Source organism: Abramis brama (genome assembly GCF_963993115.1).
Source record: "Abramis brama genome assembly, chromosome: 23".
Taxonomy (NCBI): domain Eukaryota; kingdom Metazoa; phylum Chordata; class Actinopteri; order Cypriniformes; family Leuciscidae; genus Abramis; species Abramis brama.
The window spans coordinates 24,350,740-24,375,634 of record NC_139985.1 but is presented as its reverse complement, the minus strand read 5'-3'; the positions used below and the strand labels follow the sequence as shown (position 1 = coordinate 24,375,634).

The following is a 24,895-nucleotide window of genomic DNA, read 5'->3' as shown; positions in this document are numbered from 1 at the left end:
GATTTAAATTGATGTTATTTACTGGCAACAGTTTGTTCAAAGTTAAATGAACATTAAACATTAACAAGTCTTTGTCTTTACAGAATAAAACTAAAATAACAGCCTCATGCAAAGCATTCTGGGAACCAAAATCTGAAGGAAAAAAACAGAAAAAGGTTGATGAAGATTTCTGGTTCCCAGAATGCTTTGCATTAGGTTGTTATTTTATAGTTTTATTCTGTAAAGACAAAGACTTGTTAATGTTTAATGTTCATTTAACTTTGAGCAAACTGTTGCCAGTAAATAACATCGATTTAAATCTACAGTAAGTTACTGGCAAACAGCTGCAAAACTACAGCAAATTTTTTACAGTGTGGCTAATGTAAAATTGTATGTAACTAACTCTTTGGAGTTTCAGTGTATCTATCACTTTCAGTGCCAATTATAAGACAATAGGCTGATTAACTATTAAAACAATCTGGGCTGTGTTTCCCAAAATCACTGTGAACTAAGTTGATTTTAGAGACCATTGGTGGCATTGGTTCTACGATCTACTTATGCTGTGTTTACGCCATGTTGTAATTACCGTATTTAAAACTCTGTATGCTTTCAAATCGTTATTGCGTTACTTTGATGTCATACACTGATCGGTCTGCACAGCGCCACTTCAAGTCAAATACACCTTAAAGGAGGACACCTTGAAGTCCATAGTAATCGATTGTCGAGTTCACACGCATAGGTTTAGTTACCTATCACGCGCATGAACTCGACAATCGATTACTGTGGACTTCAACCGAAAACAGGATGTAAATACAGGTATGAGCGCTGGCTGAATTAACATCACTTTTATTCATATCTTTCACATCTACTGCAGTCAGATTCACCTGTGTTCACTCTAAAGGAATCACTCACATGGCTGGGCACTTGTAATGACACATCAAGGATGTTAAGAGGCTAAAAGCAGGTTTAAAACTTGCCCCATTGAAGTCAACAGGGTGCAAATTTTAAAAAGAGGATAACACGGTGTAGGCAACACCGATTTTTGCCGTTGTTCTCTGTATTGACAGCACTCCAAATTTACAAAAAAATGAGCTCAATGTTAAAATTGACCGGAGTTCTCCTTTAAATCTGCAGTGGGTACAGGTCGTAGCTCTCAGAAAATTATGAGTTTACACATTTTAATTACAATTTCTACAAACATGTAAAGACTTTTTACAATTCAGAAACAACAAACGAATCTTGCTGATTTTCTACTGATTTTACCAAGTTATAGATATATTTTAGATCCCTCAACTCCTTTCCCAAATCTAAAATCTAAACAAATCTAAAATCTTATCAAAAATATATATATATAAAAAAAAAACAAGCAGAAAAATGTACAGTGACAATAATTTGTTACAATATACACTTATATACTTAATTTATTTCCTATTTCTAAATCCAGCCCTTTTCCCAAAATATTAGTACACATGGTCATTTTTTTCATTTAGAGCATTTTCTGAAAACTGCCTATGGCAGATAAAATAAATATTACATATGTAATGATTAAACGATTACAGAAATTGTATTCATTTTGGAATTTGGAAGTGTGGTCTTGTTTAACATGATTTAATCCTTTGAAATGTGCTGGCAGCAGAATTAAATTATATAACTTCAAATTAAAATAAACAAATACATTTGGTTGAAAACTGTAAATACAATAGAATCAACCAATTAAATAGTCATAGATCCGTGAATTTTTTTTTATGTCTGTAAAGTTGTTCATACATAATATTGATCTTTTAGATGATGTCAATAATATATTTACATTTTAGTGTCTGTGTAAATCTAAGTAAAAGAATGCATAGTAGAACCACATTTTATCTGAAATAAATATAAAAACTCATGTTGATCGTGAGAAACCTTTTTTTGTTTGTTTTTTGTTTGGTGACCACGGTGATTTTGAACTGCAGGGAATATTCTGGTTATCAGATTGATGGTTAAATTCACATGAAATTCTGCTTATCGTGATTATTTTACCACCTTGTGTGAAGTGAGTCTTATCTGCTATATAGATTTCTGGGTGGCCTGCATGCTAAATGCAATCGGATTTAAACAAAGATATAAGTTGCGCTTGCGCTATAATATGAGAACATAAAGGCATATGATCTTACATTCTGAGACGAAAGAGTTTCCTCCGTCAGCTGATCTGACCCTCCGTTGCCGCCCACCAACCCCAGTGGAAGGCGACGGATTGCTGGTGTGTAATGAAGATGATGGTGGTGAAAACGATGAGGATGAAGCTCTGCGGTGGGGAGGAGGGGGCGGGGCTCTGGAAGAGGAAGTGGTTTTAATGACGAGCAGGGGGAGTGCAGCACCACAGAGAATCAGGCCGATGGCAGCAAACTTCCATAACTTCATCTTAGAATGAGGAGAAGCATTGGGCCCCTGCAAAACAACCAAACATCCATCACTCAAAATGTAAAACAAACAATGTTTTATTTTTTGTTATTCTATTTAAATTTTGTCATCACACATCAGAAACATTAGACATAATTTTCATTTTGTCAGATTATACGCTACTACTGTATGGTCATCATTGGAGAAAGATGTTTTTTATCCCCATAATGGTCTAATAATGATTCACTAGCAGATGCTAACTGTTAAAGCTAACCAGCAAAATCCTAACCCCTTGGCCAGCTAAGCATGTTAATAGTTTAACTAATGTTAAACCGGGAAGTCAATGGCTGCATTCGAAATCGCATACTTATATAATAGGCGGAAAACAGGATGAGACAAAAAAAGTATGTCCGAATTCACAGTACACATAAAAGTGTAGGCAAAAAGTACCCGGATGACCTACTTCTTCCAGTGAGATTCTGAAGTGTGCATACAATGGACACTTTACTATCCCATGAGGCCACGGGAGAGGATTTATGAATGGCAGTGAAGCAACCTAACTGACGCTGGTACAGTAGGTCACATGATAATGACAATATGGCAAATGTAGTATGTCCAGATTACATTCATACCACACGCATTCATACTGTATAGAACATACTTTTTTAGCAGTCTTGAAGTAATTACTTCAAAAGCGTTTCTTTACAAAAGTGACATCGCCAACTACTGGCCTGGCAGCATAATAGCTACAGTGTTTTTAATCATTTTTGCGGATCCAAGTGGATGGGGATTGTTTTGACAACGTTGTCATCTGTACGTGAAAAACGCAAAGGAAAATCTTTTACATTTTTAGTACATTGTTGTTGTGTAAACGTATCAGTTATCATTTCATTCTTGTGTTTCTGTTGCTTGTGTTTGCTTTCTGTCTAACGCTTGATTTACCCTTGTTAGTTGCCTTAGTTATTGATTAGTATCACCTGTGTCTAGTTAAGTTGCCCTCCTCTTGTGCATATTGCTATGTATTTCAGTTGTTTCTTGTCGGTTCTCAACCTTGTTTAGTATGTGGTTTTTGCTTATTTATTTTCTGCGTGTTTTCAAACAATATTTGTCTTCGTGTGTATTTGCTTACCACAGAAAGTGTGACGAGCATGAGTTTGGGTCTTTTTTTGCTAGTTTCAGCCCGACGCAGTTATCATTTTCACATCCTGCGCCACATGGTTAAATAGCAAATGCATTTGCGCCCCTCTGTTTGCCTATGGTCTGAAAACGAGGTGTGTTGGCTCGTTGCTATTTTGAGGCAACTGAAATAGACTGCACCATTGACCAACACAAACCTGGTCTAAATTCAATGGCGCAGTATTTTTTTGTTATTTAAAGAGCGCGTTAGTAATATGCGCCTATAGGCGGGTTCACACAACGCACGTACACTCTGCTTATTACACACACAGGGGTGCTATTGGGGGCACACGCGCAGCAGCACACAAACTAGCCAAATGTTTAAAATAAAATGATTACAATGTAAAAGATTAATATTGTGTGCATAAAGATATGGTGGATTCCTAGCCTAGAAATCTAGACGCAGCCTAGCGGCAGCAAAATGTATTTTGCAGCCAGGGTAGTCTAGCAACTCTCCATAGACCTTCTAGCTGCAAAAACCTAAATTGGGTCAGGCCAATCACATCGTGTATAGAGTAGGCGGGGCGGGCTTAACATAATGACGACAGAGTTGCGACGGTTTGTTGAAAACAAAGAATGGCGGCTGCTGGAGAACAGTCTTTCGAATCGGCTTTGGCCGCGACTCTGGAGGACTTGGAGTTAAGTTTTTCTTTGAGAAAAGAGCAAAGAACGGCACTTAAGTCATTCTTAAAAAAAGGAAGATGTGTTCGTAGTTTTGCCGGCCAGATATGGCAAAAGTTGAATCTATCAACTAGCTCCGCTGTTGGGAAAACGCTCTGGTTGGTTGAAGCGCTGTCTTATTGCGTGCAGAGGGAATTTGAAAGACAGCCGTTTATCCCGCCCCTCGGATTGAGCCGTGTCTATGGTGAGTTGCCAGACCTAACATCTTGATGTAGGTCTGGCTTGCCAGGCTAGTGGATTCCGGCTTGTTCCGTAGATGGCAGATCCGTTTCCTCGCTAGAGAAGCGTTCAGTCTTTCCGATTGCAAATTCCGCCATGTATATTGAATCCGCCATGGCGCGAGCGCAAAGAAGGGAATTGGAAAAGCTTTTAAAGGGAATGGGAAATTACACTCTGATTGGTTTATTGCACGTTACGCCCAAAACACACCCATTACTCATTAAGAGAATAAGGACAACCCTTTTAGACCATGCGCCGCACGCGCCGACCATTTTTCCCGTCGTTAAACTAGCAAAAATGGATTCGGACATGTCCTAAGTGCACTTGCACCATTTGCTTAGATCGTAAAATAGGGCCCATAATGTGCTAATTCCCCCGTATGGCACCCCTTGTGGCAACACTGAAAATACAATGTGTTGACACATTTGGGGAAAACAATGAAGCTTAATTCTCATACTTGGGTGGATTATGTTTCTTAAATTCCATTTATTGTTCAAATAACCACATTAACAATCACTTATTCATCTTTTTTTGGCTGCACTGATGATTGACATTGATGTTTGACACTATTGTTATTCTCAAAAAATGGTTCAAGGACAGCAGTCCAACAATTACAGAACTGCTGCACTAACAAACGCCAAACCAAATTAAAACATCTTAGATTGTGTATTCTAAATCTTTCAGCTACGAGCAGCCTCGTGCAAACCAAGTTGTTATTCCAAAGATTTCATTCACAGATGTTTGCACAAGTGGTTTTGCCATCCGTAACTTTTCTGCTCCTCTGTTGATCTCATTCCGGTCGCAGGTCTCGGAGCGCACACAGGTGTGGATTGTCCAGCGTTTTCATGTGGCCCAAATCGTCTGTATCCAGAACATACGAAAACTGCCACATGCTGCCGATGCGCTCTTGTGTATTGTTTTACTTTTTCAATTTATCAGATGGGGATAAAATGGTGAGTTCCAAGAAAAACAGATTGTGTTTACTCCTGGGCCGTAGTGTTACTCTTATCACAAGCTTCTCCTTTGGCAACATCACAACAAACACAAGAGAAGTACATCAGTAGGTTTTCTTCAGTGATTTCCCTACATCCACATACATATTTATTTTCCATTTTTGCTCTGTTAGACACATATCTGTCTGGTATGTTTATTTCTGAGTGAGATGTTTTTAGGATCAGAGGGCTTATTGTTACAGGACTAGAATAAGTGGCGATACCAAGATATGGTGATCACTATCAGACGGTAATACCAGGTGTTGGGGAAAGTTACTTTTAAAAGTAATGCGTTACAATATTGTGTTACTGTCTAAAAAGTAACTAATCATGTTACTTAGTTACTTTTTATCATAAGTAATGTATTAGTAACTTTTGAGTTACTTTTTCTTATCTGGGCTGGGCTTGCTTGTTTCTTTTTTTTAAATAACAAAAAAAGTTATATTTTTGGCAAATGTAAAGGCCCTTTCAAAGCAAAAGTGCAAATGCAAAAGGAAAAGCAAATTCATTCATGTACAGTAGAGGGCACAGCTCAAACAAACGTGTGCTGCTGTTCTGGATTACTGAAGAATAGGATGCAGGAAAAGACAGATCAACACTCTTAGTAATGAAAAAAAGTGTGATGTTTATCTAGTCATTTTGGCTTATTGCTATGGTTGAATTGGATCATCGAAGGTCAGCAGCAAAGACATTGGTTAATAAAGTGAGATTAAATACATAAAGTATATTTGTGCTATTTAATATATTTAATTATTGCAGGTTTGCGTAATATTCTGAGATTGCATTTGGCTGTTTTTATTAATTTTGAGGAATACCGAATCTGTTTTTGTGCAAGTGAGCTGAGTCTAAAACTACAGTAACCATCATGTTTATACAGTCCACCCAACACCCAGGCGTGTGTGTGGGAGGCTACATGACAACCAAGATCTGTATTGCTTGCTTCACACAATTAGCAATTACTAAGCTTATGCCAGTATGAGACTAGTTTCTTCTTACTTGCTTATCACATGCTACATATAATAATAATAATAATAATAATAATTATTATTATGATAAACATGATTGTTTTTAGCATGCTAACAAGCTTCCCAGACAGCAACATAGTGTCGGCCAAGATCCGGCCCACATCTGGGCCGTGTGGAATCCACGTGTACCAGATGTGGACTGGACCTGGGCCGACACTATGTTGCTGTCTGGGTTTTGCTTGTTATTATCTAATGGCGCTTTTCCATTACCAGTACCAGCTCAACTCAACTCGACTCAACTCGACTCGACTCGGCTCGGCTCGCTTTTCGGTCCGTTTTCCATTGCAGATAGTACCTCCACAATAGTACCTGGTCGTCATAGCGACGCCGCAGGAAACTGCCGTGACTTAATCTTTTACGCGAGACGCGCGAGACACACCCGCTATCCACACACACAGGACAATGGAGGAAATCGAGTGTATGCTGTTTTTGGATGTTTTTATTTTTGTTTTTGCTGTTTTTTTTATTCAGGATACTCCGTCTGGCGCGTGCAGTGATGACGCAGTGAATAGTGACGATTCTCTCTGACCAATCAGCAATCTGTCATGTTTTCACGTCACATTTTAGTATCGCCTCAGCTCGCCTCAGCCCGCTTAGAACCTCGCCGGAGGTGGTACGAAAAAAAGTACCTGGAAGCAGGTACAGGTACAACTTTTACACAGTGGAAAACCAAACAGAGCCAAGTCGAGTCGAGCCGAGGCGAGCTGGTACTGTGTAGTGGAAAAGCGCCATAAGTAACTTAAATCTATTAAGTGGGTTCAACAAAACATTATTTGTTTAAATTAACTCATTTTAGTCTTATTGTACGGGCGTAAAATAGTTGCCCTTAAGTTAAGTTCATTGTACAAACAAGTTTTTGAGTGTACAGAATAATTTCAAATGATGACATCACAAAAATATTTTGTCTGTTCTATTGGGAAGAAAGAAAGAAAAAATAGCTTGCTCCAACTCTTTGAAAATGATTTGCCTCGGCAATAAAATAAAAAGTTCAACCAAGTTAAAAATACTTAATTATTCTAATTATTACCTCATATTATATATATAACATGTTTTGGAGAAATGCATTTATTTCATAATGTGATTTACCCACCACTTTCAATTCTTTTACTTCAATGAAATGTTAGATTTTTGCAAAACATTTTAATGAAAGATCAAAAGGATAAATAATGCAGATTTATTTATACAGCCATCTTTGATCATATTTACCAGCGGTGCCAATAATTCTGACCACAACTGTATATAGTTGTAATCGAAATTATTTAACCCCCATTGCAAATTAGTTTTATTGGCAAACTTTACAGACTTTCAGCTGTTTGCAATTAACAAATCAAACAAAAGTAATTGAAATAGCTCAAACACATCAAACGTTTCAAGTGGTTTCCCCCAAATTCAACTGAAAATTCAACTTTTAATGACTTCTGCAGTCTCAAAATTATTCAACCCCTTGATGGCAAGCATCTTTTGTACTTAGCCCATTCCTCATGAGCAATGGCCTCCAGTTCAGTAATATTCTTGGGTTTGCATACTGCAACCGTCTTCTTCAAATCCCACCAGAGATTTTCTATGGGGTTCAAGTCAGATGACTGTGATGGCCACTGTAGAAGGACTTCTTCTGCAACCAAGCCTTGTTGGAAGGTCCCAGCTTCAGCTTCCTCACTGATGACATGACGTTTTCTCCTATGATTTCCTGATACTTCAACGAATCCATCTTTACTTCCACACGCTGCAGGTTTCCAGTGCCAGAGGATGTAAAGCAGCCCCAGAGCATCACCGAGCACCATCATGATTAACTGTAGGCAGAGTGTTCTTGGTTGCAGCTGTTGATAGCTTCCTTTGTTTTCCTTTTTTTTGCCCCATCTAGGTAGTGTAACCACCACTGTTCCTTAAACTTTGAACTTGCAACTATGTTTCCAATGGTGTCTCTACATTTAGTGCCTTCACTAACTTTTTGTATTCTGTTCCTTGTTTGTGAAGGGTGATGATATCTTCTCTTAACTTTTTGGACCATTCTTTTGTCTTAGCCATATTTCTAACATGCAGTCAAACGTGACGCTCAACAAACCTAGCCAAACCACTTGAATCATTTGTTTTGTTGAGCTATTTCAATAACTTTTGTTTGACTTGTTCATTGCAGACAGCTGTAAGTCTGTAAATTTTGCCAATAAACCTGATTTGCAATGGGGGTTGAATAATTTATGATATTGTATACACAATACTGTACACACACACACACACACACACACACACACACACACACACACACACACATATATATATATATATATATATATATATATTTTTTTTTTTAAAACCTTATTTTAGTGTCATCAAATATGATGGTAAGCTCTCTGTAAACAACAACAGCAACATGGTTTTGCCATGGTTCATGTCCACAAAAACCAAAGTATTTTGGTCCTTTTTAGTACTTTTTTGATAGTGTTATTCACCTACTTAAAATATTAGCCCAATTCCATTAACACAAAGAAATGTGTAGGTACACTATATAATTTGTTTTCTTCTTATTAAATAGAGATGTTGAAATGTCTTTCTTTCTGTTATAAATGTGTCAAACCATAAATATACAGATGTTTCTTTTGCTTGTCACATAACAAGACACAGAATATTAATACCATATGCTTGTAAGAGTTTTTGCCAATGGACGTGCCTTTGCTTGCCTTTAAAACACTAAATTCTCATAGGAATTATAGTTATTGATCCCATTCCCGTAAGATTCTGTGAGACTGAAAAAAAGCAGCTAGTACCAAACAATTCAGCAGCTGAAATCAGGAAATGTCTCGGCCTGTCTTCCAGAGACTAAGAACTAAACCAGACCACACGCTCTCAAACACTTCACCAGACATTATTAGAGTGCACTGGGCAATACTAGACTCTGGTTCTGGTCCAGAAGAACATGGAAAGAGAAAGATATGGAGCGGTACATGACAAGGTTTTGTGTGGATGTGCCATGATTTTCCTGCCAAAGCTTTGCTGTTTATACGTGAAAATATCATATAGTAGTAACAGCAAACATGCCAGAACGTAAATAAATCATTTGTGTGTAGGTAAATGTGTACTTGTTTCAATCCTTATGTGTGTAAAATGTCCAGAAAATGGGACTAAATAAGGTCTAGTATACTCCAAAATACAGGGGTAGAGTTTAGTTGTTTGGCATAAAATCTAATTTTGTGAATGCAGGTACAAAAAATGTCTAGTATATGAATGCAAACACTTTAAACTGTTGTTTTGAGCTGTCGAAAGAGACGGGTCAGTCTAATATCAAACAGTGAACTGGATTTCCAAAAGTACAGGGGACAGCCTCTCTTTAATTCCCATTGGTCTACAGATGCTGATGTCAGAATATAAAAGTCAACAAACAAAATAGCATAATAACATATACTCTTACTATTTCTGCCATATAAAGATAGTAGTCTATAGTGATTATAATTAACTTAATTTAAGAACAATTGAAGTTAATGGGAGGTCTTCATAAAAAAAGTATAGGCTGTGTGCGTGTGTAAAGATGAATTTGAATGTGAGTAATGATGATTCATAACCTCTGTTCATCTCGGCTTTGACATCAGCTCCCCTGTCTGGAGTACACTTTCAATCACGTCATAGGGGTCGTGAGATTTTTTTTATGTTTTTGTAAGAAGTCTAAAATTTTGTGTAAAAATTTTTTAGAGAAATATATTTTATTATAACAGTTATATAACAGTATATATAATATAACAGTTATTTTTAAATCAACTGAATATATTATAAAATGTAATTTATTCCTGTGACCAAAGCTGAATTTTCAGCATCATTACTCCAGTCTTCAGTGTCACAGTGTTCAGTGCCCCCCCGCCCCCCCCCCCCCCCCTATTAAAAGTGTTAAAAAGAGCATGTGACTAAACATTGTAAGTAACGCCACTGGATCCTCAAACTGTCAGTAAAACCTCATTAGCCTGCCCTGCCTCAGTCGCGAATTAAGTGCTGCATGCAGACCGTTTCTGCTTGTTTGCAATGAAAGGGTAAATAAAAAAACTGTTTGTTTGACTAAGTAAATCGCTTTCTTTACTCAAGAAACACTGAATAAGGCTACCGTTTTATGTAGGCTATTTGAAAAGTGGAGAAGAGTGTCTTAATTTGTCGTCAAGTCTTTAATAAAATAAGATTTTGGCTAAATGACAAAAAAACTGAGCACCCACATAGCTACAGTAAACTTTATAACCTGCAAGTTGATGAAAATGTAATGCGATGCACTTACTGCCTCAGATGAGGCTGTTCTAATGACGGACAAAATACATATGTCCGGAATTCACCGAAATTCATACTGGTCAAAAACCTTGTAACTCCATTTGAGCTGGATTTCGGTAAAATGTTAAGAATAATATAATGACACATGAAACTGTCTGATCACACATAAAGCCACAATATCAATTTTGACAGCACAGTGTTTAACTATTAATAAAAGTAACTTTTTTTGAGGTGAGAGTTCTCCACCAGACAGCAACAATATACAGTTACTAACTACCTAAGCCACTAATCAAACATAAACAACAAAATACTAGAAATTTTTAATTCAAGTTATTATAATATGAACAGTTAAACTGTAGAATCAGTTTATTTTTCTAGCTTAAAAGTAGGTAAACCATAATCAAATAAACAACAAAATACTAGTAATTCTGATCAGAATTTTTCAATTCAAGTTATTATGATCATAATATATAGTGTAAAATAAATGTAATTTGTGATGAAAATTTTACTGTCATGGTTTCGTGTAGATAATCCAAGAAGAGAGATGCGTGACTCGTGCACGTGATGCAACGCTATCAGAAATTTCAGGACTTCAGTCGACCAAGATTTTCTTTTGTTGATTACAGCCCTACTGTTTTGTCTGTCTGTCTTCTTGTTAGTTTCTTGTGAGTAGGCTAACATACTGTACATTCTTCTGTGCTTTTTAAATGCTGTATGCAGTCTTCCAGAACACAGCTGCCTGTGGATGACCGTTCTGTCTGTCTGGTAAGTTATATTCACTAAAAACAGAAGTATACTATAAAGTGGGAGCAGGGAACTTCTGCAAATAGAAATCTGAGATAAATAGGAAGATAACAAAATTATTTTAGTTGTCCCCTTTGAACCCCAACACGACTATTTCATAACAAGCTTTTGGTAATATGACCCAATGTGATACCAATTTATGTTCTTAGGATATTCCACAGGCAATCAGGGACCGCTGCAACAAGGTCACAGCAGCCAAATATACTAACGATCTGATGCATGGCCTGTACACCACTGCATTCATGGCATCTCACAGTGTGACTGGGCTTGGGTCATCATGCAAGGGGGAGACACGACCATCACTCCCCAATGAAGATGTTAAAAAGATTGTTGGTAAGTATTTTTTTCTTGACAGTCAGTAATGTACCATCCGTAAATAGTGACAAATGGCTGCCGCACTGTGTAGTATCATTTCACAACATTAGAAAACATTAGAAAACATTGAGTGAGCCATACAGACTTAAGAAATTAAGGTAACCAGGTATTTTGCAAAGCAGGCGTGGGTATGTGTTGCCCTTACTGTTACTCTTTCACTCTCAATAGTTTGTCATTAATACTCTCACAAGTTTGGCGTATCTGTAATATCTGTGTCTGTATATGTACCTGCTTGTACTGTATGTCTATTTATCTATCTGTAACGTGTCTGTTCTCCTTTCCTTCTTTTCTCTCTTTAGGTGAAGTTAAATCTGTCTTCCCAGAAAAGTCAGATGCTGAAATTAAGGGATTCATTCGCCAGAAATTGTCAAATGCGGCCAAGATCATAAAAAGACAATCACAAACGTCGTCTCTCTAGTCACTCTAATGCTCTCAAGGCGGGCTTTGGTAAATTCTCTCCCCAACGTGACGTAATGCAATGCATTGTGGGGGAAAGGAGAATCGTTGCAAAACCGCTGTAAAAAGACAATCTATGGAAAAAAAATAATAAAATGTAAAAAAAGTGTTTAGTTTACTGTCTTTTTATTTGCCTGAGCTAAATATTTAAATTCATGTACATTTGACAATTGTAGGTATGGTACAAATACCATGGTACATACCATGGTACACGTCCCATTGTACTATTAAAAATACCATGGTTTATGTACCATGGTGCATATTATGTGTACCATGGTACCATCAATATACCATGGTACATGTACCATGGTACTGTCAAAAATACCGGGGTACTAGTACCATGGTATTTGTACCATGGTAAAATTTCTTATGGGTCAAAATGAATTATATTAACCAAGACTTTAAATAAACACTAAGAACAAAACTTACATACAACCAATGTAATGTTGACAAAGAACAGAGAAAAACAGAAGGCTTAAATACACAGAGGAAGGTAATCAACAGAACAGGGAACAGGTGTGGACTAATTCGAAACCATGACAACGAATGAATGACTAGAACTTGCAAATGGTGACAATGAAAACTAACACTAGAACTGCCATGGCGGTCATTTTGACCGTTTTGAATTTTATATCTGCAATAACTTTGTTGAAAAAATAAATAAAATCCTGCTGGTACCTGACTTTTCCTAAAAGTGTCTGTATTTTCATTTAAAATGCTTTTTATATAAATTACACGTAAGGCAAAAAAACGAATTAACATATTTACCTATTTCGGCCATAGACGGTCATATTGACCGCACTGAATTTCGCGGTATTATTATACATATACCAATATACACAACAATAAAATGTGGTAAAAAATACACAAAACATATTCCACAACAAATCATTTAAATGTAATGATATTCAGAACAGAACAATAACAAATAAATAAACAATAAACAAGCCAAAATGAAATCGGCTTTCAAGCGAAAGTGAAAGTAGGCCTAAGCGGCGTTGGGCTCACGTAACTCTCTAATAAAATGTTTCAACATTTGCGATGTATTTGGATGGTAAACTATTCTTTATTATAGGCTTTGTACTTCACTCGTGTTCCAAAATCGACGGAAAAAATCATCCTTCACATGCGCAAAATGGTACGAATTGTAGCCTACTACTGACTATATAAACAGAGCAGTGGAATTTTTATATGTTAGGTTGACTAGGCTATTTTATTATTATATTTTATTATGGCTGTAATGAACAGGCTGCGATGTCAAGATTGCAATGGAATATGGTGTGTGTGTGCACGTGTGTGTGTGTTTGTGTGTTGGCGGGCGCGGGTGCGATCGAACAGTGTAAACATGAAAACAGGCTACTCCGTCATTTTGTTTAGGACATCTACGGATATTATTATTTATAGATGTATAATTAAACTTGTTTAAATGTACAGTTTGGTGTTGTTTTGTTTTTAAAAGATATCCTAATACAATAAATGCATCAATCTCTCAATTGGGTAGGCTTTATCATTAAAGATATAGAGTTTGGAATCTAGCGGTCAAAATGACCGCTTGCGGCAGTTCTAGTAGTTATGGAATTCTGGCACTTCTAGTGCTAAGGCTGTGTCTAAAATTGCTCCCTATATCCCTGTGTAGTGGTGTCCAAAACCATAGTGTTATTGTGAGTTATTGAGTGCACTCATTCATTCCCACAATGCACCGCAATAATGAGTATACAACCGATGTATGCTCAACGGCTAGAGAATACCCATAATGCACTGAAAGATGCACGCCAAATTAATTCTCACGTCTCGCCAGAAGATGGCCGTTGGTCCAGTGTGGCTACAGCGTGATATCATACAGGCATAAATTCGTTTTAATTGATTATTAAATTGTTTAATTAAGGTTTATGCATAGTTTCCATGACAGAGTTGAAGATAAATCTTTTCATTACTACTGGAGCTGCCAGTTTGCTAAGTTTCTAATGATTATTAAACAGCAAGCACAAACTAGTGGCAGCCCTTCCAGCGAACTCAGTGTCCGAATTCACTCACTCGTTTTCATTCACTCTTTTAGTGGACTAATGTAGAGAATAGTTAACGAGGGTATGGGGCAATTTCGAACAATTTCGAGCCTAAGTCAACTAAACTAAACAAGACAGAAACTAAACATGACTGTGACATTTACAGTAATGCCCTTACAGTGTACTTATCCAAGAGAGTACACGTAACATGGGTTAAGATTTGGTTTAAGAGTAGTTTCAGAGTACCTATTATTGCCCAGTTATTGCAATTACTACAGTAAGTACATAGTATGTAAATGCAAAAGGACTGGGTAACACTTTATTTTACAGTGTCCTTGTAACACGTTACATGTAGTTTCTATGGTAATAACTATACATTATGCATATTTACGTGCAAATAACCCTAAACCAAACCCTAACCCTATAGTAAGTACATCTGTAACGTAAATGCATAATTACATTCCAACAAGATCACCTTTAAATGAAGTGTAACCCAGGACTCTTTTACTGTTTAAGTAAATCGTAGAGATTCATTTCGATTATTCTTCAGTGGATGCTGGTTCATGAGGCGGCTCACAGCAGGGACAGAGAAACACTCATTGACTAAATGAAAGACAGAGTATTCTTTCAGTCTTATGCAAACAAAACATAACAATAACCCTCAAATGAAATTTAGAAAAACTGCCTCTTTGTTTTCTTCTCAGACATCAGACATAGTCTCCAGCCAGGATACACCCTACACAAATCACACTATTAAGCACACTGTCTCCTTATTAGGAAACAGACGATTGTTCTAAATGTGTATTCTTTTCAAGGGAAGTGGACTTGAGCAGATCTGTGTTTACGGAACATTCAAAAAGTAAATTGTCTAGTCAAGTGGGCACTCAAACATTACAAGATGGCTACAATAGCATCCCAAGAGCAACCTTTCCTAAAATAAGTTTCTCAGGCTTCAGAGAAAATAGAAATACCATAAATCGAATATCACGTGTTCTGATATTCTGACTCTGTCTGATGAATTGTTGAAGTACTGCAGATGATGTCATCTATAGACAGTCAACACTCTTCTATACTGTGTGTTCCTCAAGCTTCAATGTCTTCAATGAAACACAATGAAATAAATAATATATATATATATATATTATTTGGATCTGCTTGGGTGGGTTGGCCCTCATTCGGACATTGGAAAACATATACTGTAATGAAATATTAGCAAAATATATGTTGCTTCCAAAAAATTTTTTTTTTTTTTTTTTTTTTTGGCTACTTTTGAATCTATATCAATTGAGAAAGATTTTTATAAGGGGGTATTTATAGCGCCTCCAGGGGCTAACTGCTAATTCTAACAGGCCAAACCTTGAGCCAGCAAAATACAAACCAAAAAACTTTATGCACCTTTAAAGCAACTGTTTTTCTATGATGTGCAACTGCCATGAAACTGACATAATTGTGGTACTACCTTAAATGCCTAAATTTCAGCTTTATTTTAAACTATTTGAACTGTTCATACATGGATGTCAATAACAAACCATTAAAATCAAAGATTTACATCCTAATTCAAACATGTGAGAAACTTAAAGATCAAAACAGAAAAAAAAACAGGCTATCCAGTTGGGATACTCTTGTAGGCTACTGAATAGTTGCAGCACACTCGTTTTGTTTAAGCTTAGGAAATATTTTAAAGCAAGTTTTATAAAAACAAAACAAGTTGAATCAGCTCATGGTATTAATGCTAATACCTCCCATTTGAGCAGCAGCAGAGATGTGAACTACATTTACTACTTTACCCATAAGCAGAGGGCATGAACCTCAGCATTACTTTAAACCACAGCGCCCAAAGATGCTTTCTATCTAAAGTAACTTACAGTGCACTATTTTTAAACACAGTCCCCCTACAGCAACCTTGAAAAGAGTGATATAATATGTCATCATGTTGCTACACCAACAACTGTCATTCCTTTTCATACAAATTATGATGATAGGAGCAGGTTATCAATTAATGAGAACTTATTTTCACACGATTCCTTGCACAAAACTACGCTATGATTTCAAAATACTTGTCATAGCACATGATCTGTAAACTTCACATGATTTGTAATTTTTCACGTTTGCGTCACATAATCAAAAGCCATGGCTTTGTGACAGTAAACTTGCTTGGTAGCTCACCCGGGACAGCATTGCACTTGAGATGCGGAGCAGAGCGATATGAGTCCCATGAAAGCTAAAATGACATGGCTGCTTCAGCAATGTGTTTTTATCTCGTGTTTGTTTTTATTAATACTCTCAGTTAGCTTTAGAGTTTAGTGTAGGTGGTACATTATTTTCAAATGTGATAGAGCATTAACGTTTAGTGCCACTCATTGGACATTTACTTGCCGAACTGCTGCAATACAAAAAACAGCCAACAGAATAAAAGTGTAGACATTTCACTTTGAAAGTTGTGAAACATGCAAGAAGGAACATAATATAATTTTACAGAAACACAAGCTCGTTTTTTTCAATGAACCTAGGTTGGAGGTTTCAACAGGAAAAAGTCCCCTTGTTTTTAATTAGCCAATAGGGTTTAGTTACATCATAGCCATGAGCTACTTGCTAGGTGGTTGCAGGCAGTATTTATGCGGCAAGAGATTCTCATTTGAGGATTTGATTGGACAGAAATCTGAGTAGTGCAGCATGAGTCATCAATATTTTTGATCAGTTTTTTTAGAGGTCAAAGATTGTGTTTTTTTACGCAACCTTTCTTAAGGTTTAGTTTTTAGGAGTGCACTAGCAATATAGATGACTTCAAAGTGAATATACATGGACTTAAAGGGGTCCTATAATGCCCTTTTCACTAGATAAATAAGTCTCTGATGTCAAAATACCCCACAGATCATTTTTTATAGCATGTTAAAATGGTCACTTTTTGAGGGTGAGCAAAAACGCTCCGTTTTTGTGTGTCCCTTTAAATGCAAATAATCTGCTGCTGCTCCCGCACAGAGGGCGGAGCTTCAAGTGCTCCAGTGTTAGCATCTTCGATTACCTCACACAGACACTCACTGAAAATTTCAACAATGTTTAGCCTTTTATGTTTAAACCAGAGTCGGACGAAGATGAAGAGACTCAAGAAGAAGTGACAACATGTAGAATGCAACAGGACATTTCTGAATGGTTAGTTGACGACTTTATGTAGCTGATGTGGAGTTAACTATCTTCAAGTCATTGATTAGCATATTCTGTCATGATAGTCGTGTTCCCGGGAGGTTTATGTAAATGTTAGGGTTAGTGGTGTCACTAACTGTGAAGGAGCTCATTGTAGTCATTACCAGCCGTTTGTTGTAGTCTTTGAAAAGCGATTTCTGTAAAATAAAATATCTCCCTTTGCTTTGAACTTTGAGCATTGTAACTTTCTCAAGTTTAAAAAGTGAAATAATAATCAACCACCCTTTTAAAGCCACAACACTCTAATTTTGGTTTCATTGGCAATGCTTTCTTCTAAGTATTTAAAGAGACAACTACACAGCTGCAAAACATCTCAACCGGTCCGACACAGAAACACTGGCAACCAATGGCGTGAGTTTTGTTTGACCAATGGCACATTGGTTTGTGAAACTTTCATTATTTTTGCAATTGCTTTTGGTTATGCTAGTGTCCCAGAAATGACACACCTCACTTTTAAATACTGTGAGCAGCCCAAAGCTCTCATGTACAAATGAAGCATTTAGATGAATATGTTCTCTAGTGCAGTGTTTGAGAAATCTGCTATTCTGACTGATAAAGCTCTGCCTCCATCCCAAGCAATGCAAGGTGATCATGCAGTGAGATCCAACTCAAATGACTGTACAAAGAGTGGACGTTTCTCTTTATCTGCAGAGTCAGAGGAAGTTGAGGTGCTAAAAGCAGGACAAAATCAATCACTCTGCTGCTCTTGGCTTGTCATCTTCTTCTGTTACTTCTGACGGGCAGAACTGTTTCAGGTTACCTCACAGCTCTGGACTTGTGTTTAGTGGCCGTGTTCACTACACACTAAACAACAGAATAAAACTCATAGAAAATGAACAAACGCCTCTTAAATTAAACATAACCACCCTGATGTTTATCAGCTATATTATGAATGGCTCGATTTCAGGACATTGCTTATTTTTGCAGTTAGAGATGGGAGTGTAACATAAGAGCTTTGTGTTTATGAATTGCAAATGCATGAAACATTCATGAGACATGCATGAATAAGATGTTACATACTGCACTCTTTAACACAATGAATCTCAGAAGCTCCCAAGGGGAGTTTAAGAGGCTTTTAAACATCCTGAAGATGTGGAGACTCTAAAAACTGTTGACGGACCTTAACACACCCTGTCCACATCAATCAAATGATTAAAAGCAGACTTCCCTGTAAGTGAGTACTATAAATTATTTGGGTTTAATATAAAAGAATATCAATACAGTACATATTAAAATCATTTAATTTGTAAATATATATATATATATATATATATATATATATATATATATATATATATATTTTTTTTTTTTCATTTAAACTTAAGTGATACAATGTAGTATTTTATTATAAAATTTCAAAATAACAAACAACTGATATTTGATAAATAAAAAAAAAACATTTATGTATTAGGTTGTGCTAATGTCAGGCTGCCCATTTGAAATGTGCCCTATATCAAAACACCATCACTCTGATTCAGGATTAATGCTGACTCTCATTGATCATATGACCATTAAATTCACTCTCATTGATTGTACAAATGGCCATTTGCCACTGAACTGAAGTGTAGCACACTGTTACACACAAAAGACATGGAATCTGAGTTTGAAGATTAACTCTGAAGAAGTGTCTGTCCTAAGGGGATGTCAATGCAGAACACTGTACAATTTCATCTCTGGGCAGATGTTGTTTTATCCAGATAGTGATAACGGTAGTTATGGATAAGATGTGTTGAGGTACTGAATGACTTAATTGGGCTTTTCTGTGAACTATTAATGGAATGGGTCCTGAATTCAAACCACAGGAGCCCACACAGATTACCAGAGATGGGCATAAATTCTTTCTTTCTTTCTTTTTTTCTGGCAATTACAAATAAACGCATGCAAAATAGCAGCCATTTATATACTTATTTCTGGTTACAATGTAGTCTATTACTTGTGGTGAACACTATTAAAAAATTCATACTGTATGTAAAACTGTGGGAACCTTTTCTGCTATCTAGCAAAGAATATGGATGGGCGATATGACCAAAATCTCAATTTTACTGCACAGTAACAGTATCATGGTTTCACAATTCTCAATATCAGTTTTGATTCCACAACTGAATTTCAAACTCTTTTGAGTATTTTTGTTTTGTTTTTTGCAGGTAGTCCAATGCTTTTTAAAGGGGTCATATAATGGCATTTTTGTACAAGCTAATATGATTCTTTAGGGTCTAAATTAAAAGTTTGTAATATACTTTAATTAAAAATTCTCATTAGTATTGTAAGAAAACACTAATTTTACCTGGTCAAAAACAGCTCTGTTTTCAACACGCCATTTAAGTGCATGCGTCTTTAAATGATAATGAGCTTTGCTCACCCCGCCCCTCTGTTCTGTGCGTACTGTGTACACAGTTTTAATAACACAATAACCATAACGTGTTGTTCATTATAAACGTGGGATTATTAATTATATTGAGAACATCGTACATGCCGTAATGTACCCTGAGTGTAAACAGCCGCATTCATGAAGCGTGCAGCAATCGATTTGCAAAGATTAATATAAATATTAATATAAAGGTTAATAAAACATTACACTCACTTCAGTTCTTCTGGAGGTGCAGCAGGAACACGAATAGTTGCTACCGATCCTTTTTTCAGGAGCAGCTTCTTAGCAAAACCAGCTTTATAATGACAAATTGTAAAGCAGTCTGGTGTGTGAAATGATTCGCGCAAACATGAAAGCATTGACGTTGATCGTGGGGAATATTCCCTTTGAAAACAAAACTCAGCCACTGCGTCTTCAGCGGTTCAGATTTAGGAACATCAAAATGACTGCTGTGTTCCTTATTACACCCAAGAACAGAACAACACAATCGCTTAGAAGCCATTCTGCTCATAGACAGTGCTCCAGCGTATCAACAATGACCGCGCCGGTCCGCGCAGACTATGATTGACGCTGTCAACGCTGCTGTCAATCAACAATCGTGGGAGGGGCGTCGATTTTGTGACGTCACAAAATCGAACGGCTTGATTTGAGAGAGGGGAAAACATAAGAAGATTTAAAAAAAAAAAACACTGGATGGATTTTTATCATTGTATGATGGTTGTGTACAGGCACTGCCAACACACATTTCAGTACAATCAACTTGTAAAAGTGCATGTACCATTATATGACCCCTTTAAGTAATTTAATGTTTATTTTATGTAAAGTTTATTTGTTTCTATAAGTTTATTAAAATTAGAAAGTGTATCTACAATTTAAAATTTGAATTAATTTAGATTCATTTGACACAATTTACCCCTTTTTTATTATTATTTTTTATGTACAATAAAACTAAAAGCTGAAGATTTTTGTGGTGTATCATTCATCAGTGCTTGTTTTTCCACTCCAACGTTCGAATAATTCCTGCCCACTAAAAGCTGCACGGATATTTACTTACCCCACTAATAGGCCTATTTATGTAAACAATTTAGAAAAAGTTCCATCAATTCAAACTCTATATATCATCGCTATGATATAGTGTCATATCACCCAGCCCTAACATGCAGTAATGCTTTAAACACATTTGACAAGCTGGTTGATCAAAATCAACAACCGGTCAAGACTGATTGGCTAACGCTATTTTTCCACTTGTCTGTGCTCTTTTATTCTTTCATGTTAACTGAAGTGAATAATGTACTATTTTAACTTTAATCAACAAGTAGAATTGATCATGACATTCTCACCTTATTCCAAAAAAATCGCTGATCCAGTGCTGAGCTAGTGAATGTCTGAACTAGTTGATGCACAAAATCAATACCCTGATAAAGAGGTTGACTGGCAAAAAGTATTTTATGTATTTTGAAAATACAAAAATACTCATCTTAAATGTATTTAAATACAAATTACATTTGATTTTTTCCAAACGCTTTAAAATACAAAATAGTATTTTGTATTTCAAATACGTATTTTAAATACATGTATCTGAAATACTGCCCATCCCTGCAGATTACATGGTTCACTGAAAACATCTATGCAAACTATAAGGTTATGTTCACAATTCCATTGCCAGTCGTTTGTTTAAATTTTTATATACACAGTTCGGTTAGTTTCGAGAGTGACAATTGCATTCTATAAAAATGATACCATTTTCAGGAGTCACAACCGATTTTTGAGCGCAAGTTTGGCAAGTTTACACATATGATATGAGGCGGTGAACGTGATTTCACCAAGTACCACATGTTCCTGGATCAACATCTGGAGCAACATACCAATCAACCAAATTAGATTTGAGGGACAAGTTTACAGTTTATGTCAAGTTTAGGTTTACAACCTGCTTCTACATCAGTGTTATTCATCGATCATTTCCCTCTGATTTTAGAGATAAGTTACGGGTAGGGATAGGTTTGGGGTCAAGACAAAATTTTTGGAAAGGAATGTTGTTATAGGATAAAAAAAAAAAAAAAGTTTTGTCACAGTGACCAAAATGAGGCATGCACAACGCAAGTTATTCTTTGCTAATATTTACAAATGTTATGCCAGCTTCTCTTGGGTTATGAAAATGGCAGAATACAAGGAATTGTGTGGTTGGAGATTGAGAAATAAAACTTGAACGTTAACTGAACAGAACCAGAGAGCTGTAACCACTATGGTTACAATGACTACTTAATTTAAGAGTGACACCTATGCTACTAATGCTGAACTCTTATACTGTAAGTGAACAGAGCCAAAGACAATGAAATTGAGACATCAGATCTTAACAAAGCACATAAAAAGTTCACAGCCAATTAGCAGCAGCTGGTAGACTGGAAATCGCATCTTTCCTCAAGCTCTTTAAAAAGGGAACTAGCTGCTCAATGCGGCATAGGTAGATTTCAAATTTGTCAAACTACACTAAGGACAGGTGTATCAACCAGTTACCTAAAACAAAGGTTTAAGCTTTGCCGGGTTTAAACCATAGACTGTAAAAAACTGGACTTTAAAAATGTATTATAGTCTTATCGAAACATTTGTAAAAACACATACATATGCACACAGAATACTTCTACAGTATGCCTGATTTCAACGTGCAGTACATGAAGGAACGCTTGCCTAAAATGACTGTTGTCAGATTAAAATTATAGAACATTTGGGAGAGACATGGCACTTATATAATCCCTTGAGACAAATCTTAATACCAAGTGTAAACTGCATCTGAGAGATGGGTCAGATGAGCTGCTTCTGCTTCATATTTTTCCATTCTGATTATAGTGCTGATGTAATGAAAGCCAGCTAGTGAAAGCTGTGCTGGTAAACCTCACTCTTCTGATATAAGAGGCACACTAGTGCCTGACGCTAGAGACTGATAAATCTGAAACATTTATAGAGATACTTCAAAGGCATCATTGTGTCAGATGAGTAAAGCATTGTTAACACTAGTTAACTACATTCATTGACATGGACTAATAATAAACAATACTTCTACAGCATTTATTAAGTTGTTTTTATGTAGTTAATGCATGGTGAACTAACATGAACATTTTTATTAACTAACATTAGCAAAGGATTCGTTGAATTTAATAAAAAAATGTATGGTAAGTGGTTGCACACAATTGATTTTAGCTACATTTAAACAAATGCATTAAGTTGAACTAAAATTGTTTAAATGTAGCTAAAATCAATTGTGTGCAACCACTTACCATACATTTTTTTATTAAATTCAACAAATAATTTTTTTCAGTGTAATATATATATTGCTTGTTTTTAGTTCATGTTAGTTAATGCATTAACTAATGTTAACAAATGAGACCTTATTGTAAAGTGTTGCTGAAAATGCATTACGAAAATTATCAATTATATATCAATAATATATAATCAATATATAAGTCAATATACTGTTTGTCTTTATATCATTAAACATAAGCTTATTATCACTGATGTACAGTCCACAGTGATTTATTTTGCAATTTTTCTTTTTTAATTGGAGTGTGTCTTGTATTTTCAGTTTCTCACACGAGCACTTCTTTTTTTAAAGATGGTCTGACAAGTTAAACATCCAAACTTAAAAAAATTAAACTTCTGAAAACCATTTTGAGACCCCTGGGTTCAGTTCCATCAAATTACACTCCATCCAAATCCATATGTATTTTTGCACTTTATATTAGGTGTCTTTAACTACTATTCACTAACATTTAAATCAATCATTTGATACAATGCACCAATGGTGTACATTAAAAAAATACCAGGATGCAATTACATCTGGAATTCATTTCTGTAATTACATCTATAATTACACCATTGATCCTTCTTTACCCCTTAAACCTACCCCTACCACCAAACCTGTCACTAACCTTACCCGTATCCACCTCAATAGAAGCACAAGTGTTTTTGGTTGCACTTTATTTTACAGTACATGTACTTACAGTGAACTTACATAAGAAAGTGCTGGGTAATATAAGGTAACATTGGTTACGGTTAGGTTTATGGGTAGGTTCAGGGTTAGAACCTAGTTATTACCCAGTTATTGTAGTTACAATAATAAGTACATAGAATAGGACTGTAAAATAAAGTGCTAAATTTTTTGCAACACAAAATGAACACAGTATACTGTACTTATTTTTTTTATGTAAGTACATTATAGTTAAAGAAACCTGATATAAAGTGGGATTGTATTCTGTGCTGTCTACTCACAGCGATTATGGTTTCATGTGTTATGTTTTTCCAAATAATTAATTGTACTAATCAAACTGTCGCACACACCTCAGACTAATACGTGTTGTCATTTTTCATTGCATTTAAGTTGCTTGTCCATAATTTGAGTGTTTGAGAAAACCTCAGTTCTTAAGCTGTAGTTAAGCTGAACAGGATGTGTTCTTACCGTCTGCCCGGCTTATCCAGACTCCACAGCGTGCCTGTTCAGCTGACCTCTGTGTAAAAATGGCATTGATCAATATTCCAGCTCTTTAGAAGAGTGTTTTAGTTTCTCTCTTTATGTAACATGGATGAATCCTGCGCAGTGTTTATGAAAATTTGTGAGCTCGTCCAGGATACGCACTGCATTCCTCAGTTACAGGATCCTTTAGAAATCCAGGGATGCCGAGAGTGTAAAAAACATATGAATATCCTCATGCTGCTTTAAGCTATTAAACCTTTTTGCTAAAATGGGATGTCTTCACAATCTGTGGTGTAACCAGCCTTAAACAAGAGTGCAACTCATGAACGGTGTTTTGGTCAATATGTAAGCCAATGTCCTGTAAAAATCACTTTTTTTTTTAGTTATGAGTTGTTATTTTCGACTTTCTTATTTGCATAAATTGGGAGGAAAAAAAGAAGTAAATATGGAAGAATATCCTCCCAATCTGTACTGTGATGAGTAACCAGCCTCAAATAATGAGCGCTGCAAATAGAAACCCATTAGCTGCTCTC

General features: G+C 36.1%; 2 protein-coding genes across 3 annotated transcripts in view; one reads left to right on the top strand and one right to left on the bottom strand.

The window, feature by feature from the left end:
- The window catches only part of nrtn (neurturin), a 28,518-nt gene that overhangs the window by 3,355 nt on the left and 268 nt on the right, over window positions 1–24,895 (bottom strand). Inside the window, exons 2-3 of one of the 2 annotated variants that reach the window (XM_084101695.1) lie at window positions 24,348–24,396; window positions 2,133–2,406 (exon numbers count right to left, since the gene is read on the bottom strand). In XM_084101695.1, coding sequence (XP_083957821.1) covers window positions 2,133–2,379 — 247 coding nt within the window. In that variant the 5' untranslated portion in view covers window positions 2,380–2,406; window positions 24,348–24,396. Of the gene's footprint in view, window positions 1–2,132; window positions 2,634–24,347; window positions 24,397–24,895 lie in introns of those variants that run through there. The other variant, XM_084101696.1, reaches the window with a different exon arrangement.
- LOC311074803 (BEN domain-containing protein 6-like) lies at window positions 2,300–12,398 on the top strand. The gene is made up of 4 exons (XM_084101700.1): window positions 2,300–2,439; window positions 11,411–11,455; window positions 11,644–11,827; window positions 12,169–12,398. The coding sequence occupies exons 1-4, from the start codon at window positions 2,386–2,388 to the stop codon at window positions 12,285–12,287; spliced, it is 402 nt and encodes a 133-aa protein (XP_083957826.1). The 5' UTR covers window positions 2,300–2,385; the 3' UTR covers window positions 12,288–12,398.